General features: G+C 56.4%; 1 protein-coding gene and 1 long non-coding RNA gene across 4 annotated transcripts; one reads left to right on the top strand and one right to left on the bottom strand.

The window, feature by feature from the left end:
- The first annotated feature begins 1,142 nt into the window (after window positions 1-1,142).
- Window positions 1,143-10,097, top strand: LOC132249408 (uncharacterized). 3 transcript variants are annotated; one of them, XM_059724482.1, is made up of 15 exons: window positions 1,143-1,236; window positions 2,295-2,997; window positions 3,114-3,282; window positions 3,693-4,204; window positions 4,634-4,749; window positions 5,082-5,204; window positions 5,627-5,706; window positions 6,136-6,238; window positions 6,337-6,432; window positions 6,714-6,821; window positions 7,145-7,280; window positions 7,862-7,956; window positions 8,157-8,309; window positions 8,878-9,025; window positions 9,460-10,097. In XM_059724482.1, exons 4-15 carry the CDS (start codon window positions 3,694-3,696, stop codon window positions 9,603-9,605), a joined length of 1,815 nt encoding a protein of 604 aa, XP_059580465.1. In that variant the 5' UTR covers window positions 1,143-1,236; window positions 2,295-2,997; window positions 3,114-3,282; window position 3,693; the 3' UTR covers window positions 9,606-10,097. The 3 variants fall into 3 exon arrangements, with proteins under 3 accessions (XP_059580465.1, XP_059580466.1, XP_059580464.1); XM_059724483.1 differs by having other exon boundaries at window positions 2,295-2,383; XM_059724481.1 differs by having other exon boundaries at window positions 2,295-3,282.
- Window positions 10,098-13,298: 3,201 nt separating this feature from the next.
- Window positions 13,299-17,324, bottom strand: LOC132249410 (uncharacterized). The gene is made up of 2 exons (XR_009460901.1): window positions 16,666-17,324; window positions 13,299-15,399 (listed from the first exon to the last, which is right to left on the bottom strand). It is a non-coding gene; the product is annotated as an uncharacterized LOC132249410 (long non-coding RNA).
- Window positions 17,325-17,585: the final 261 nt, after the last annotated feature.

Raw genomic sequence — 17,585 nt, forward strand, 5'->3', positions numbered from 1 at the left:
CGAGCGCCATGAGTGCTCGTAGAGCTGTGCCAGAAGTCCCGCAATGACCCCTGCCAGTTTTGACACTCTCTGCCGTACACTACAGGCACAGAGCAAACACATAACACTGTTTACACTCTCTGTTTTACATAAATAGCTTAATAATTTCTGCAGTGCAGCCCATTTTTTTAGGCTTAATTTTCATGGTGACAATATCAGCAGCAAAGCAGCACTTCACCATGCATCAGCAGATGTATGACAGATAGCTCCACGGAGGTGATACATCCTCTCTATGCGGCATTGGTCACACTGGAGTTGGAGTACTGCATCCAGTTTTGGGCGCCGTACTTCAAGAGGGATGTTGATAGACTCGAGAGGGTCCAGAGGAGGGCCACTCGTATGGTTAGGTGCTTACAAGACAAGCCCTATGAGGAGAGACTGAGGGACCTGGACCGCAAGAGAAGGCTGAGCGGTGATCTTGTGGCCACCTACAAATTCATGGGGACGCAGCATGGGATCAGAGATGCTCTGTTCATCAGGGCGCCTCTTGGGGTAACAAGGAACAATGGTCACATACTGAGAGAGAGCGGATTTCGGCTAGATATCAGGAAAAACTTCTTCACAGTGAGGGTGGCAAAACTTTGAAATGGGTTCCCAAGGGAGGCGGTGCTCTCCCCTACCTTGGGGGTCTTTAAGAGAAGGCTGGATAGGCATCTGGCGGGGGTCATCTGACCCCAGTACTCCTTGCTGCCTAGGCAGGGGGTCGGACTCGATGATCTCGAGGTCCCGTCCGACCCTAGGACTATGAATCTATGAATCTACATCCTTCCCCACCCTGCCTTCCCCGCTGGCCCACCCCGCCAGGCAGGTGGGGGATTTCTGTCAAAGGGAAACTCCCATCTCCCCGACACAGGGCACCTCTTTCGAGACAATGAGGTCTCTCATGAGACACCCAAGTGGCATTGGCACCACTGTCATTGCTAATGGCCACCCACAAGTACATGTATTTATGCAGCGCCTCCATCTGAGGGAACGACTGCCCTGCCCACATGCAGGTCCATGCCAGGGGGCACGTGAGGGGCCGAGCTGGAAAGGGATGTGACCCTGGCGGACAGAGGGGCCGGCCGTGGTGGAGCGCAGCGTGGCGCGTTGCCGCGGCAGCGCTCGTATCATCGCGCCGGCGCCCGGGAGTTCCAGGCAGTTGCCGGCGGCGGCTGGAGCAGTGCTGACGGCCGCCCCGCGTCTGGGCAGGGACAGGTGAGCGGGACGTGGGGATGCTGCCTCTCTCCTGCCCTGCCGCGGCGCACAAGGATCCCAGGGCGGAGGCGTCTTGCCAACCTCGAATATCCGCGTGAGACTTCACTGACACACGGGACCCAGCGCTGTCCTGCTCCTGGGTGCCGGGTCCCAGGGACACCTCACCTGACTCAGTGGCAATGCGTAGGAGGCCTGTTTGCACCCGTGCAGACCCTGGTCGGACGTGCTCGCTGCTTAAGTGTTGGGCAGGGGGGCAGGCGGGAGTGACGGTGCCCCCCCTGCAAGCGGTGGCCGATCACTGGAGCTGCTCCCAGAAGTGGCTGCAGCGATCGGCCGTGGGGGAACTCCCTCCGGGCAGCGATACTGTCTGCAGGGGGGACCCCCACACCCTGTGCTGCGAGACTGGTCGCAGTGGGGCACGTGTCCCCCCGACTAAGGAGGCACCAGTTCCCCATGACCTTACTTGATAACATTTCCACCAACTTCCCAGTCTCATGGGGCCTTGGGGTTTACTGGGACCTCATCTTGCAGTTTTTACTCAGCAAAACACCCCTTACATCCTTACATCAGTTTGAGAAAGGCCTGGACAAGTGGCTGGTCCCCTTTCCTACTCCTTTCTTTGGTTGCTTTTAAAGCCAGGCGAGAGGATCACCAAGCCGTGCTCAGCCTAGGTGGACCCCGCAGAAAGTCTGTTTCCGTTTCCTTGGTCTGCAGGAACCAGGACCGGAGCTTTCCAGGCCTGTTTAAAAAAAAACAGGACAGCCAAGTCTGTGCACCAGGCGAGGAGAACTCCTTAAGCGACAGGGGTCACAGCTCCAAATGATGGAGGTTTTCGTAGAAAATCCTCCTCCGCTTTCCTCCACATTTTCACAACCTCAGCCTCGCCCCTGAGCATGTAGCCTATTTCCATCATCTTGACCCACAGGCGTGTTGCTCACATGAGATCCTTCCTCACTGACCTCACTTCAGGATTCATTTCCCTGTTTAACTCAGGCTCAGGGTGCTTGAGTTTTTCATGCAAACTTGTAAGACTTCATGGCACTTTTGGTTTCTCATAGCGATTGCCTGACAGCGGCTGGAGAAGGACAACAAAGCCAGTCCAGAGGAGGATTTGTCCTAGACATCACTCAGCTGAGAGGGCGAGCAGGTAAGGCTCGGGTAAATGGACAAACCACCCTGAACCTCACATCCTTGTGGAGGTGGCAAGGAAGCGAGGGTCTCTTCTGATTTCAGGCCCAGGTCCTGCAGGTCAGAAACAGGTAAAGACTAATTCTGCATCCACAGAAGACCTGCCTTGAGAGTAACCTTTCCTAGCAGCTCCACATGTAGGAGGCAGGAGCTGGGCATGGTCCAGAGGCAACACTCTGAATTGGACAGGATAAGAAATGTTTGTGTTTTAATCCTGTGTGTGTTTCGTATCTCTGATTCAGACCGGTTTTTCCTCAACTGTGAACCTGAAGCCACCAAATGGTTCCTGATGCAGGGTCTCCTTCAGAGCCAGGATGGATAAGGCATGGTGCACAGCCAGTGTGGACAGGAACACTGGATGTCATTAGAATAAATGTAGCGTGAGATATATTGGTAATGCAGAGCTGGGCAATAGATCCTTTCCTGGGCATTGACAGGGATAAAGACCCCATAGGTAGGAGAAAGGCAGAGAGCAGCAGAGAGGATCCAAACGTCAACCTCAAAGGAGCAGGAGTTCAATCTGGTTTGGAGCGAAGGGCCAACGTGGGCAAGTCAGGGAGTGACAAGTCTCCTGTGAGTGGGGAAGCACTGAGGGAAAGGGCAGAAAAAAGGAGAAGTGCAAATTCTTGGAAGGGAAGGGGCTGTCTACAGGGCTATGGTCAAACCACCCTAGTGATGTGATCCTGTAGTCCCTTTTCACCTAGCGGACCTCACACCCACCGGCTACAGCTGCTAGGAAGCAGCGGAGGCTCCAGAGAAGAGCGTCAGGACCCCTCAGTGCCTGAGCCTCAAGCGGATCACAGCACACCCGGAGGGTCTGTGAGCATCTGCCCAGCAGCGCTCCATCCCCCAGGGCAAGTGAGTGGCCTTCAGCGTGCCCCTGCCAGCTTCACATATTGGCACATTTGGCTGGAGAATCAAAACCTCCACGTAGTGACGCAGCCCCTGGGGCTCTCCAAGGCCACCTGCAGGGTGTTTGGAAAGATCCCCAAGAGCGGACTCTCAACCCCTCCCCAGGCAGCACGAATGGGCTGCGGCAGTGGGAGGGAAGTGCATGTCCAAACCAACCGAAGGTCTTTGTCCCTGACCATGCAGCTCTCAAAGCCTGAGAGCCCTGGGACCAAAGCTGCTAGGATGGGGAGGGAAAAGCTGAGTGAGCTGCCTGTCTCCTGGACAAGAGAGACTGGCCCAGGTGGCCAGGGAGGGCAGACAGGTGGTTAGGGAGATGCTTTGATGTGTGGCTCACGACTGCTCCTGCTCCCTGCCAGGATGGACAGGCTGAGGCAGATGCTGAAGCACAGGACGACCAAGGTGTCCCCAGGGGAGGAGGTCAGCAGCAGGAGGCCTGTGCCAGAGGAGGAGAGCAGCCCAATTGGTGCAGTGGGCACAGTCAAGACCAGGTGGTGGGCATGCCTGCTGTGCTGGAGAAGGAAGCCCGCAGCTCCTGGAACAAAGACCGAGGAGGCAGAGGAGCCCTCTCGGAAAGCAGGGAGGTGGCCCCGGCTCCATCTGGGCAGGCGGGACCCAGCACAGACAGAGCACCAGGCAGGGCTGCCGTGCAGCTCTCCTCCCAGGGCACCCAGCCACCAGGAGCTGTGCCCTGATACCAGGCCAGAGGAGGCGGCCCCCTGCACTGTTATGGAGGGGGACCCAGCTTCCCCGGGGCAGGAGGTCAGCAAGCCCTGCCCGAGCCCCAGCCTCAGCTCCAGCTCCTCCCGGGGAGACCTTGAGAGCTCTGTGGAGTCCGGGAGCAACCCGCCCTATGGCACCACCATGAAAGGTGAGGAGACAGCCTGGGTGCCAAGAATCTGGGGGCAATGCGCTCACTCAGAACAATCCATCCATCCCCGGCATTACGCAGTTGAATCTTAGCCAGGACAAAGGGCCTGAGCCACACATCTCCAGTGATCCCAGTGTCACGGGCACCATTCCCTGCAGTAGGGCACGGTGGGGTTTGGCTTAGGGGGAACCATGGTCAGTGCAGGGGCCGGCACCTGCCCGGGAAGCAGGGACAGTCTGGTCCCTCTTAGTAATGGGGGCACGAGGTTGAAAATGCAGAGTCGATGCACGGGGAGGCTGTGTGATACTTGCTCTGGCACAGGGCCCTAGGCTCCAGAAGGAAGATGAAAGCATCTCTGCGCCCCCTCTGCTCCTTTACACCCTCCAAGCTGCAGCAATAGTCACCCTCTCCCTTTTCATCCTTGTAAAGTGATTCCCTACCGGCAAGGCGAGGAGGTGGAAGAAGAGCAGGAGGGTGAAGACCTGATGCTCCTGGAGGAAGAAGCCCTCACAGACATCATACTGCACCTCCAGGGCCAAGGAAAGGTAGGAAAATCCCCTAAGGGAACTGGCCCCCAGACCACCCTTGACTCCCAACATTCAGCCTTTATGGCAGTCCTACCACATGAACCAAGGTCTCCCCAGTGGAGACACTCAGCCCACGGGCTCTGACACATCCACCTGTGTGCGCTGGTCTGACGGCCAGCCTCCCATCACAGAAGCTGCCTCTGCTTCTCACTCTGCTTCCCCAGCAGGAGACCAGTGCAAGGAAAGAGGGGCATCCAAGGGGTCTTAGTCCCACATTTGATTTGGACAGGATGGGAAGGTCCCTTGCCAACACCCTGTCTTTCCTCCTATCCCGCTCCGGGGGGATGCAGGACAAGGAGCACGGAGAGCGCTTCCTTCTCGGCATCCCCACACTCTGCAGAGCCACCAAGCAGAGGGGAGAGGACACCCTGGAGCCGGAGACCTGCAAAGTGGTCCTGCTACAGAAGATCATGGTGAGCTTGGCCGTGCACTGGGCACTGTGGGGAGTGGGAGGGAGAAGAGACAGGGGCTCCCAAGGCCAGGAAGGCGGGGTGCACACAGGGGAGGGCAGGCATGCCCGGGCCTTGACGAGGGAGCACGGGGAAGGGAAATTCTGGGCTAAAGCCATACAGGACACTGAGCGAATCCTGCATCTGAAGAGCAGCTGAGGTGAGATCAGGGTGTGAGCGGTTGGGTCCAGGGGTAAGTGTGAGAGGGAGTTGGAAGGGGAGGGCTGGCCACGTTGGTTGCGTGGGTGCGAGGGAAATGTGGGAGGGGTCCTGCCATAGCGAGCAGGATCCATCTGCCTGTGCCTGGAGTACTGGGTGGTCTCCCCTGCAGGATGGGCCTGTGGCCTGTGGGGCCCTACTCTCACATGGTCCTTTGGGTCTCGCAGGACCTGATGGAAACAGCGACACAGGATGAAGAGCCAAACTGGACCCTGTGCAATAGTATAGCTGCCATCTGCAGCCTCAGGTACTGGTGTCCCGGCCCAACACTTCCAGCCCCGATATTGGCTCTGGCATTGGTTGGAGTTCCTTGCCCACCCCACCCAAATCACGTGCCCCCAGTGGCTATTGTGCAATTTTGCAATACAGCATGGGCATCTCTTTCTCCTGACTGGAGAGCATTTCCCTCCAGGGGCGTCAGGAGGGCCTTGAAGAGAGAATAGCTGTGGGGGTCTTGCAGGTGGGCAGCAGGGTCACAGGGGCAGTGGGAGAGGGGGCTCTATTGCAGGCCTGATGCTGATGGGCTGGGAGACTTCAGATGGGTCGTAACCACATGTCAGCTCCTCCTTCCACTCTTGCCAACTGGTGCCAACTGCACCACCTCTGTCCAGCCCAGAGCAGTGCCCCCACCAGCCCCACAGAGCTCAGGCTCACACAGGCTCCTCTCTCCTGACAGCGAGCTGGAGCCAGCCCTGGAGCCAGCCATGGAGTCGTGCCTGCTGCAGACCACCCTGAAGATCTGCCTGACGTCCCCAAAACAGAACAGCCTTTATGTCAGGGTCAGTCCTCCTCCCCCTACACAGTCCTGCCCACCAGCCCCTGGCACGTGCAGCCCCAGGCTGCATGGTACTGAGCCTCGGCTATCCTTCCCCTCCAGACCAAACAGCAGAAGCACATGGAGGACCTGGAGGCCTTGCTGAGGAGCCTGTTGGCCACCGCACCCAGCTTGGACAGGCTGCAGTTCCTTTGGGAGGTGAGCACAGTACGGAGGAGCTGGGCTCTGGGGAGGGACAGCCTCAGTGCCCTGTGAGCTGCCCGAGGTTGTCCTCAGGGATGCATCCCTGCCCTGTCAGGAGAGAGACAGGTTTGGCCTGAGGCATCTGTATTGTCTGTACCAGGCCTGGAGAGCTCTTTTCAGAGCCTCGGATCATGCAGCAGATCCTCCAACCTCCAAGATAGGCTCGAGGCAGAGGAAGGGCATGGGCTCGTGGGTACTGCAGGGGCCAGTGGCCATTGACCTTGTTTCTCCCACAGCACCTGACATCCTGGCTGCAGTCTCCCGACACCATAGACAGGGCGAAGGCCATGAGAAGCAGCAGCGCCCTTCTCCGCTTTGCTGTTTCCCTCCTCCCGCAGTTTGAGGTAAGGGGTCCCTGGGCTCAGGGGTGCCTCCTGGGTCTTTTGAGGCTGCCATGTGATCACCATGCTCCAGGCAGTATCACATTTGGTCCTGGGCTTCCTGGAGCAGCAGGGCAGGGAGACCTCCAGGGAACCAGCTCGGGTCCCTTGGCTCCAGGCTGCGATGGGAACAGAGGGCTTTAGTGCTCTGGCTCTAGCTGTTTTGCCCTGACCTATCCTGCGGCATGGGGCAGCAGGAGATGGACAGAGACACCCAGGATGGGAAAGTGTGTGTGTGATGCAAGGTAGGATGCAGATGCATTCCCTTCCCCTCTCCGCCTTGTTAGGACTCGCCCAACATGCCCCAGATGGGTGACACCGCGGCCCAGCTGTGTCTGTCCCTCAGCCACCCAGCAGCAGACATCAGCTGCCAGGCCAGGGAGGGCATCTACCTGCTCGCCCAAATCCTGCTGCACCACAAGGGTAAGGAAGCCCGGCCAGGGTGCAAGACCCCTGTGGAAACAATCCTTCTGTCCACACACTGATCCCAGCTTGGGGACAAGGAGCTTCCCCTGCCAATGTTTGCCCACACCCAAATTAGTGTGCAAATGTACACCAGCCCTTTCACTCCAGAACCCAGTTTGGCCTCCAGCTAGGAAAATCAGCATGTTCAGGGTCTGACCTCGAATGTGGGGAAAGGAAAGATGCTGGGAGAGACATGGTGGGAAAGAGCCCCCGCTGGGCAGGAGCAGTAGCACAGACCACAAGCAAGAGCCTGGGGGTGTTGCCAGGGAAGTAACTTGGAGCAGCACTTGCCTTGACTGGATGCGGGCATTTCTGATATTTAACCCTGCCTAAACCAAGCAGCCAGTCCCAGAGCCCCCAGAACATAAAGGACGCAGGAAACCTAGGGAGCCGGGATCAGCACTTACAACCCAAAACGATGAAACCCTGCCAGGGCCCTGAGCTCGCTGTGCCATGCGGCAGTGTTGGCTCCACTGGGCAGACACCAAACACTGAAGCCACAATGCCAGCTCAGAGTAAGATCTTTCTGTGTGTCCTAGGCGGAGACATGCAGGAGGCAGAGGGGCTTCTCCATCTAAGCCGGGAACAGCAGAGCCAGGTCCAGAGCTACATGGACCTGGCCCAAGTCGGGGAGGTAAGGATGCTCTGCCCAGCCCTGACAAAGCTTAGGGTGTGGGGCTGTGTGTCAATAGTGGCTGTGTCCAGGGTTGTGGAGAAAGGCCTGCTGCTTCTCTGCAGCTCACAAGGTTCCTCCTACTGCCCTGGTGAGGGGCTGGCCTGGACATGGAGCCTGGCTCTGGGATATGCAAACACTTTCTGTCCCCTGGGTTTCAGGTGTTTCAAAAGATCTTATCAAAGGGGCAAAGGAGATCTTTCGTGCAGAGGGCACTTGCGGGGGTGCTGGACATCAACATGTGTGTCAGCCGTGCTGCGCTGATCCTCCTCTATGCCATGCTGGGGGAAGCCGGCTACCTGATCGGGGACAAGGTAAGCAGAGGGTCAGGCTCAGGGAGTGGGTGGAGGGGCACAGGGCTGCTCACCTCTAGGCCCCTTCATCCCATTGACACTTGGTGACCTGTGGAAACAAGTGTGAAAGGAAATGGGAACCCTAGCAAGTGCTTCTGAACAAGGAGTTTGTTCAGCTGTATGCTCAGGATGGCACCAGCCTGTCCCCTGCACAAATACGGCCCCTTCAGCTGCGTATCTCCAGCCAGGACCTATGACAGCATGTACATCTCCATCAGGAGAAACTGCCACTGCCTAGGTTAAGGGCAGGGCCCCTTCATGGCCTCAGGTCACCGCAACTGGACCGAGGCTATGGAGTCATAGAAGAGTAAGCCCCTCAGCCACTCTTCTAGGTCGACCCCTGCTCCAAGAAGGATCGTCCCTGTCTCAAGCAGCCTAAAAGAGTCTGTCTTAGAAGTTGCGCTTGATCCATCTCTTAGAGACAGGGAGGGGCTGGGTAAACTCTGTTGTTTTCTGCTGCTGTGACAATCCTGTGGCTGCCACCTCCCAGAGGCAAAAGAGTCTCTCACTGGCTTTTGTACCTTCACAGGAGGAAGAAATCCCCGCCAGGATCATGAGAAAGCTGCTGGTCATGAAGGGCTTCAAACAGCTGCCCAGAGAGCTGCAGGGCCACAGCCTGCTGACAAGCTCCTCCAGCACCCCCTCCCCTCTGCAGCAGCCCAAGTTCCCTTCTGCAGGTACCGTTCCCTCTCCTCTGCCCCTGCGGATCAGGGACCTGTGGAAAGAAAGACGGAGCCTCACGGCACCAACACAAATCTTCTCCCTTTGGTGTGTGGGGAGTTGTCCCCCCTGTCCCCAAAGACATCTGGCCTGGCATCAGCTCTCCACTGCGCCCCATTCCCTTCTCCTCCTGCCATTGCCAGGGCCCATTTCCTCCCCACCTGCCCGACACACCAGGCAGTGTGTGTTCATCTTCCCATGGATGAATGGGGCTAGAAAACAGATCTCCCTCATCCTAATGACTGCTGAAACAATTTAGGCGTTTGACTATGCCTCAAGCACAGGGCAGCCATACAGCCCATCACCATTAAGTCTTCTGTTTAGAAGACTTAAATTCACCAACGTGCATATCTGATCACCCTTTGCTTTTTCTCCTCCCTTATGGTGACAGCTTCAACCAACAGCGAGGCTGACAGCACCTCCCTGAGCAAATGCACCATCCAGAGCCTCACAGGCAGCAAGACAGCCCCAGAGGGAACCTCCAGCCCGGAACCAGCCACCACGCTAGGGTCATCAACTGATGTGAACACCCCTTGAATCAGTCAGAGCTACCCTTTCCCCAGAGAGACATCTGCCCGGACTTGAGAAGTTACCAGTGGGTGGAGACTTTGGCTTATTCTTCCACCCATTTTGCCCATCAAGGTGTTGGGGGCAAGGAACTGGTGTCATGAATTTCTGACCCCTCAGTTGCGGGATCCAGGTAGCTCTTGCAGTGTGTGTGGCATTTTGCAATCCCAGGCCTCAGGGCTTTTGCCGGTCGCCAGTTGGGGCCAGGAAGGAATTTTTCCCCCCATTCCCCTTGAAGATCATACTGGCTGTGGGGGTTTTTTCGCCTTCCTCTGAGGCATTGGGGCACAGTGAGATCACAGCGGTGTCAGTTCTCCAAACAGCAGGACTTACTACACCTGGCCAAAACACGAATACTCCTTGGGCACAGGAGAGAGAAAGAAGCAGCAAATGCGGTGTCCTATCCATCATGTTAAATTGTTGTAGCATAATAAAGTAAATATTGTTTTCCTTTTCTGATAACTGTTGATTGCCCTTCTTCTTACTGGACATAACGACTGACCTACTGCCAACAAAGGAACTTCTTGATGCTGCCGATCTTCCTGTTTCTTTTTATAGGCAGTCCTAGCGGCCTTTAGGTTGGCTTGGACTTGGTGAATGGTCTTGAGGAGCTCCAGCACCACAATAACTGGTCAGGAGAAAGGGGCTGTGTGTTAGAAACAGATGAAGCCCATCAGTTACTAAAGAAAAGACAACTGGCTCTCCCATTGAGGCATGTTCCACATTGCTACATGCTGTTCAGGCAGGACTAATAGTCCTGATAACTCCCAAAGCATCTTAGTTACTGCTTTAGGATCTGGTTTACTCATTCTGATTGCCGTCTGCTTGGGGGTTGGAGGGCAGTGTGCTGTTGAAAGGTGGAGGCAATCATCTAAGAAGTGGTCGCCCTTAGCTGAACATGGGGTGTGCTCTCGGACCCATTACGAGAACTGATATCGTCTTGAAAAGCATGTCATCAAAAGACATGCAGAGCAGAAGGGAGGCTGTAGCCTCTGCAGGTGAGAGCTGGGCTCAGGGTGGGAAGAGGGCAATCTTTGTGAATCGGGCTCTGTGACAGGGCACTAGGGTGTACCTGTCCCATTAAGAGGAAAAGCTGCCTGAGAAGCAGCTTCCAGGTGAGGGGCGGGGGAGGCGCTTTCTGGCGGTGTCTCTGCACTGGCCGCCTGGCACAGAACTGACCGTCAGGACTCCAGGACTCTACAGTCGTGCCAAGCCTGCCCCGTGAGCCTGCATGGGGCCCCACCACCATGCAGGACCAGACCTCAGTGCTGCGCATGCCAGACCAAGCCCACTGCCCAGCCCTGGCCCAAGCCAGAATCAGGTCCCCACATAAAATGTCCATGCACCAACTGCAGAGAAGCACCTGGGCATTACCATAATCCGAATATGAGTGAACAGTGTGCTCTTGTTGCCAAAAATGCCACTAGCACACCGGTTTGTATTAACAGGAGTGTCCCTTGCAAATCAAAGGAAGTCATTTTTCTGCCCTATTTGGCACTGCTGAGGCCTCACGTGGACTAGTCTCCAGCTTTGGACCCCTGCAACAGGGGCCCTTACCTCTGTTACTGGGTGCAGGGTGAAAGCGGCAGGGAGGCAAATTGCAGAGTTGTAAGCCTGCTAGTAGGGTGCAGACTGCGGGGGCATTCAGCCTGCTCATTAGAAAGGAGCCGTTCCTGTGCCCAGTCCAGGAAGGGGGCCTGGCTACTGGAAGGTGTGGGGCCAAGCAGGGAATTGAAATGGAGCTTCTCAGCTGAGGAGTCAGATCTGAGCCAGGCTGGGCTCAAGGATGGAGCTGTGCAGGGACTGCAAGACAGTGCCCCACACAATGCGTTTGGTTGTTTCTTTGGTGAGTTTTGTTCCTTAGCCGTGAGGTATGGGAGCCCACTGAAGATGCCCAGAGGGAGGGCATGGATTGCACTATTGGACTGTGGGTACCACTGCCCCGGTGTGGGGGAGGGAATAGATTTGAGGGCTCTCAGCCCAGGGTGTTAGAGGCAGGGGATGTGAGCTACCAGGCCTGAGTGCGAGGCAGATAGGCCCCAGAGAGACCAACTCTGTCAGGCAGAAGACTCCCATTATGAGCCAGGCAGAGTAAAGTACCTAAAGGGTCATTCTGGTGGTCTGAGGGCAGCCTCCTGAATTTATAACCACACCAAGAAGAGTACAGGAGGTGACCCTGATAAGCCAGGGTGAAGACGGGGCGTACTGTGCATCCCAGGGGGGCCACAGCCACCTTCAAAGGTGGGGTCCTGTTATACAACCACCCTTCCAGAAAGATGGGGATACATTAGAACGAGTCCAGTGGAGAGTGACAAAAATGGTTCGAGGTCTGGGAAGCATGACTTAATGAGGACAGGTTGAAAGAAGTAGGGTTATTTAGTCTGGAGAAGAGAAGACTGAAGGGAAGATTTTATAATAGTCTGCAAATACCTGAAGGGAGATTATAAAGAGGATGGAGACAGACTTTTCTCTGAAGCTGTAGGGGACAGGACAAGAAGCAATGACCTCAAACTGCGGCACAGCAAGTTTCGGTTGGAGATTAGGAAGAACTTTCCTGCTGTGAAGGTGGTGAAGTATTTTCCGTTTTCAAGAGTGGCCTAGGCAGATAGCACTTGACTCAGATGGTTTATTCAGGAGTGTGACCCTTCTTTGAGCAGGACACTAGGTTAGATGACCTCCTAAGGTCTCTTCCATCCCTCCTTTTCTATAATCCAATGGCCTCATCAAAAGCAAGTTGGAGACATTTGGCCCTGACAGCACTGCTGCAAGGCACATAGATCATTGGCTCAGTAACCACAAGCAGGAGAAATCATCAGTGAATCAATGTTGGATTGGCAGGAGGTTTTGTGTGATGTTCCACAGGCATCTGCTCTGGGTCTGGTGCTAGTTAACAAATGTATCAATGATCTGCATACTGGAATAGGTCAAGTCTGCAGATGACATAATGACGTTGCGCACAGAGAAATGTAAGGTGCTACACTTATGGTAAGAATCGTCAACAGCAGAAATACAGAATGGAAATTAACTGTCTGGGTGGGACACTGCTGGGAAGGAGCTAGAGGGCTGGTGGATCACGGCATCAACGCGCGTCAGCAATACAATCTGACTGTGCAAGAGGCTCGATAGTGTACTCACTGCCAGTTATGTCTCACAGAGAGTGTTTGAAGTTCTGGCTTCCACCTTTCAGACAGAAATTGGAGAGGCTGTCAAGGCTCCAGAAGGGAGAGACAAAAATGATCAAGGGGTTGGAAAGTAAGCCCTATGAGGAAAGGCTGAGAGAACTAGACATATTTAGCTTGGACAAAAGTGCTGCTTACAGACTTAAAAAACAAAGATGGCGCATTACTTTAAAGCCCATGTGCCCCTGTGCCAAACCCAGCACATGCGCAGAAGAGACAGCACACTAGTCGGACCCAGCTCGCCCAACTTCTGTACCGCTCCGGTGCTAAAGCAGTGCTGTTTTACCACCTTTAATTAATTCCTGATTGAATCAGAATCAGCTCTAGATAAAAGTGCCAAAAAACCATAACGAAGCATGCGATCCATACAGGCACTGGGGAGCCAGGTCAAACTAACACTCTGCCTCTTCCAGTAAAGCATGTTTTGCTTTTGTTTCATGTCTGTCAGCAGCCAAGGTGATGTATGTATGCAGACACACACAGATAAATTATAGGCACCAATTTATAAATGACACGAAAAGGAAAACGCATAAATAAGCTAATAATGTCAGCTAACAACCAACAATAAATAACCCAAGGTTCATTCTCACATTCACCAATTTGACTACAATGTACTGTACTTTGCATTGATAACACAGCACTTCAAATGCACAGATGATTTAATACCCTGATGCGCACCTGCATCATTCCTGGGTCAACACGGTTGTGCCCAGAGAGATGAGGAAACAGTACCATGGTCTGCTTCTCTGCTCTGTATCAGGAGTGCTGTCCTGGCACTGCAGGACCTGCCTGAGTGACCAGTGGGGTCACCTAAAACCAGCACCCCAACAAAGCTGACAGACGAGGCATGAAGCCCTGGTGCGCACCCCCACTGGAAAGCCCAATGGGCTGTGTGGTGCCAAAGGGTGCAGGGGCAATGCACATGGTCAGGGTGTCCAGGAGAGTCCCCTGGTGCCACAGAGGCATGGTGTGGGATAGCTCTACCTCTGCCAAAGCCCTACAGTGGCAGGCAGGGGGCAGATGTAGTCTGGCTGCTATGGGCTTGGAGCTCCCCACTCTGCTGCCCTCCCTCTGGAGCCCTTTGCCCAGCCAGCAGGTCCCAGCATGACAGACAGAGTGGGGCAGGGAGGCGCAGTGCCACTGCCGGGAGCCCCATGCCACCATGGAGAGGCAGCCCCTGCCTGCCCAGCAGCAGTGTGGGACACAACTCTGTTCCACCACCTCCACTGCTGCTGCATGGGCAGGGGGTGCCTCACCGGGCAACACGGGGCTCCTGGCGGTGACACCGAGCCTCCCTGCCCTGCTCTGGTCTATCATGCCCTGGGAGGGGGCAGCAAGGTGGGGAGGCAGCTGCCAGCCTGCATCTGTCCCAACCCTACACACAAATCTGGAGGGCACGTGCCCACCATGTCCTCCCCAGCAGCGCATTCAGCAGCAGGGAATCAGCTCCACTGCCACCCCCTGGGGCTCCATCCCGCTCTCACCTGGGCCTGGCGACCACCCCAGCACTGGGCCCCACACACCACCCCGGCTGGGCAGCACCCCCAGCCCTGCCCAACTCCCTCTGACACTATGGGGGCCTCAATTTCTCCCCCTGCGCAAGGCTTACCTGCGGGGAGCTGCAGGAGGTGTTCTCCAGGCTGCCTGGATGCCACATGCACATGTGTTCACACACGTGGCATCCCCTACCTGATGGTCCTCTTCCCACACCCTCTAGTCTCTCGCAGGCTGGAACTCTGCCAGCCTGCAAGAGGAACCCCACCATTTCCAGCCTTTTTCTTTTTAAAACGAGACAATCTGGGTTTCACCCCATTTTTCCATGGCGAACAGACAACCTGGATCTGTGCTGATGAGGAGGGAGGCTGAGGGAACTGGCCTTATTTAGTCTGCAGAAGAGAAGACTGAGAGGGGCTTTAATAGCAGTCTTATAGGGAAGCTCTCTCCATGCCCATTACATAGCCCAGTCTGTCTGTCCACTGCAAACTCACATGTGTTCCTCCTGCCAATACTGTGAAGCCCCCACCCCTACCCCTTCAGAATAAAAGCCATCATGAGCCACTTTTCCTTTTCTTGGGTGGAAGCAGAACAAGGCTCAAGCCAGACTGGGGGGCAGGGAACCCAGCAATGGGCCAAAGATAGTTCCCACTCCTGCCTACAATAGACCACGCCAGTACAAACCCCTCCCTCCCATTCATATAAATTAACTCTCTCTCTCCTGGGAAAGGAGCGGGTGTAGAAGAGCAGCTCTAAAAATAACACCTCTTGCATTAGACCCTGCCCCCCACTTCAAAATCCAGCTGGCAACCATGCCCGTGGCCCCGCCCCTGCACAGACTCCTTTGGGTGTGGGTGGATGTGGAGCTGTGAAGGCAGGTCTCCGAGAAGGGATGGGCACGTCCTGGAGGAGCCTCCCCAGAGCAAGGTCACTCCCAAGGCTGGTTAATGATGACCTCACCCAAGGCCTCCAGCACCTCCCGCTTGTAGGCGAAGTCGCTGTTGATCTGGTTGATGGACCGCTCCGTCACCCCCACAGCTGGCAGCTGGTCTCCGTGATCACTCATGTGTTGTGGCTGATGATGAAGACCACTGTGAAGAGGAGGGAGGAGGCAAAGCATGAGCCAGGTGGAAGGCAAAGCAGAGGTCATTTTCATACTGAAGGAGAATGGAAAGACCCCACGTTTTCTGCATCAGCCACTGCCAGGACAGGGCTGGGCAGTGAAGGGCACAACTGGGACCCACCGGCGACCCTGGCAGGAGGGTACTGCTTCTAGTAAACCAACTCTCCCATGGGACCCACAGGCCCACTCCCAGCCTAGTAACCCTTCTGCTTTCCTGCAGCCCTAGACTGGAACCCTGTCCATGCCAGCCTGGATCTGACCCGTGGACCTATTACTACCTTCCTTTGCGCGGCAGATTGGACCCGTAAAGCCACACCAGCCCAGTCTCGTCATCTACCCTTGAATCTGATCCATGGACCCAGTATTCCCCCAAGCCCGTCCTCCTCTGATCAGGCCAGTGGACCCCTCCCACCGTGCTGCTTCCACTTGCCTCCTTGTACTCACTGATAGTATCACCCAAGCCATCAATTGACTCAATGCACAGAATATTTGTGGTTTCATCTGGGGGAAGTGAAAGATCCCAAACTGAACGCAGGAGTCCTGACCCACAGAACTTTCCTCCCACACACACCCACGCCAGGACCCAGGAGTCCTCCCAAACCATGCTCCTCACCATGACATGCTGGATGTCACTCCTTTCCAAGAGCCAGAGCAGGGCACAACCTACAAGTCCTGGTTCTCATGCCTGCTCTGCTCTAACTTGCTGCACCCCCACTTCCTTCCCAGAGCAGGGAACCCATCAGAACCCCATTCCCATCCCCTGAGACTCAGCAGGATGATGACACCAGGTTCCCTGAAGGCCAGCTCGGCAAGCACCACACAGGCTTTCTGCCCCCTTGGGTAGGAAAGAAAAGGGCCCTGAGACAAGTGGGCTGAAAGGAATGTCCAGTCCCTTCTCCTTCCCCAAAATGCCATGATCCAACTTTCCATCCACCTCCCTCTCCTGACAGCAGCTCAATGCCCTGCACCCCCGCCCAGGAGAAGGGCAATGCTACTGGAAGTGTCTGCCCCCTGCCCCATCTTTCCCCTGTGTGGCCAAACCCACACCCCTCCCAGGGGCACAGTTCCAGCCTCTCCCTGACTTCTTCCTCAGTGGCCAGCCCTGACTGGTGGATTCCCAGCCTGTCTTCCCCTTTGCCTCAACCCTCACCTCCCGATCAGCGCCCTGCACCCTCAGGCCCTAGCTCCTCCACGCTCACCCTGTACCCCCTGCCTGGAAGACCCAGCTCCATACCTGACAATTTGCAGATCTGGAGGATGTGGGCATGGCTCTTAAGACCGAAGCACCCGAGGCACTTCCGAGCATCCTGGTAGAGCAGGTTGAAGTTGCACTGCAAGTACTAGGTGGCCATCTCCTGCACAGAGCTGGTCAGCGTACTGCTGGTTGGAGAACCCGGGTTTCTGCCAGGGCAGAAGGGGTGGAGTCACCACCTGTTGCTCCTCTCAGCCCTGTCCAGGCCTCTTGTGTCCCTGCAGTGGCCTGGGGTTTGTGGCGCGAGCGCGTGGGGGGCGGGCGGCAGGTGCAGGTGGCGCACCCCGTGCTCTTCCTCTGCTACGAGGACCTCAAGGATGTCTGTGGCTGTGAGCTTCCCCCTGCAGTGCCCTGAGGCTGTGAGCTTCCCCTCAAAAGTGTCCCAGGGCTGCGAGTTTCCCCCAGCAGTGCCCTGAACTGGGGGAGAGGGGGGCAGGGAGGAAGGGAGGGTCTGGTTTCCTGCTGCGATCTTGGTAGTCCCCTAGGTGGGCACCCTGCAAAGTTCCCCAGAGCTGTGAGCTTCCCTGAACTGGAGGGGGAGGCGGGTCCCAGGGGAGAGTCTTGTCTCCTGCTGGGACCTTGGTGGTCCCCTGCCAGTGCCCCGCACTCCCGACTCACAGCCCCTGCCCCCCAACCCTGCTGGTGCCCCCCACTCCCCATCCACCCTGCCTGTTGGGGCTCGGATACAAATTTAATAAGATTTAATAAAAATGAGCCCCCGACACCAGAGCGGCGCGGTGCGGGCAGCAGCCGCGGGCCCCAGGGCAGCCCCTCCCGCGGGCGGGGCGGGGCGGGGGAGAGGCCGGTGCCCACAGCCGGGAGCCGGGCCGGGCCGGGCCGGGCCGGCGGGCACGACTGGAGCCGCCGCACGTCCCTGCTCGGCGCCGGGCGCAGGTTTGCTC

This window comes from Alligator mississippiensis, chromosome 3 (assembly GCF_030867095.1).
Source record: "Alligator mississippiensis isolate rAllMis1 chromosome 3, rAllMis1, whole genome shotgun sequence".
In the NCBI taxonomy this organism is placed as follows: domain Eukaryota; kingdom Metazoa; phylum Chordata; order Crocodylia; family Alligatoridae; genus Alligator; species Alligator mississippiensis.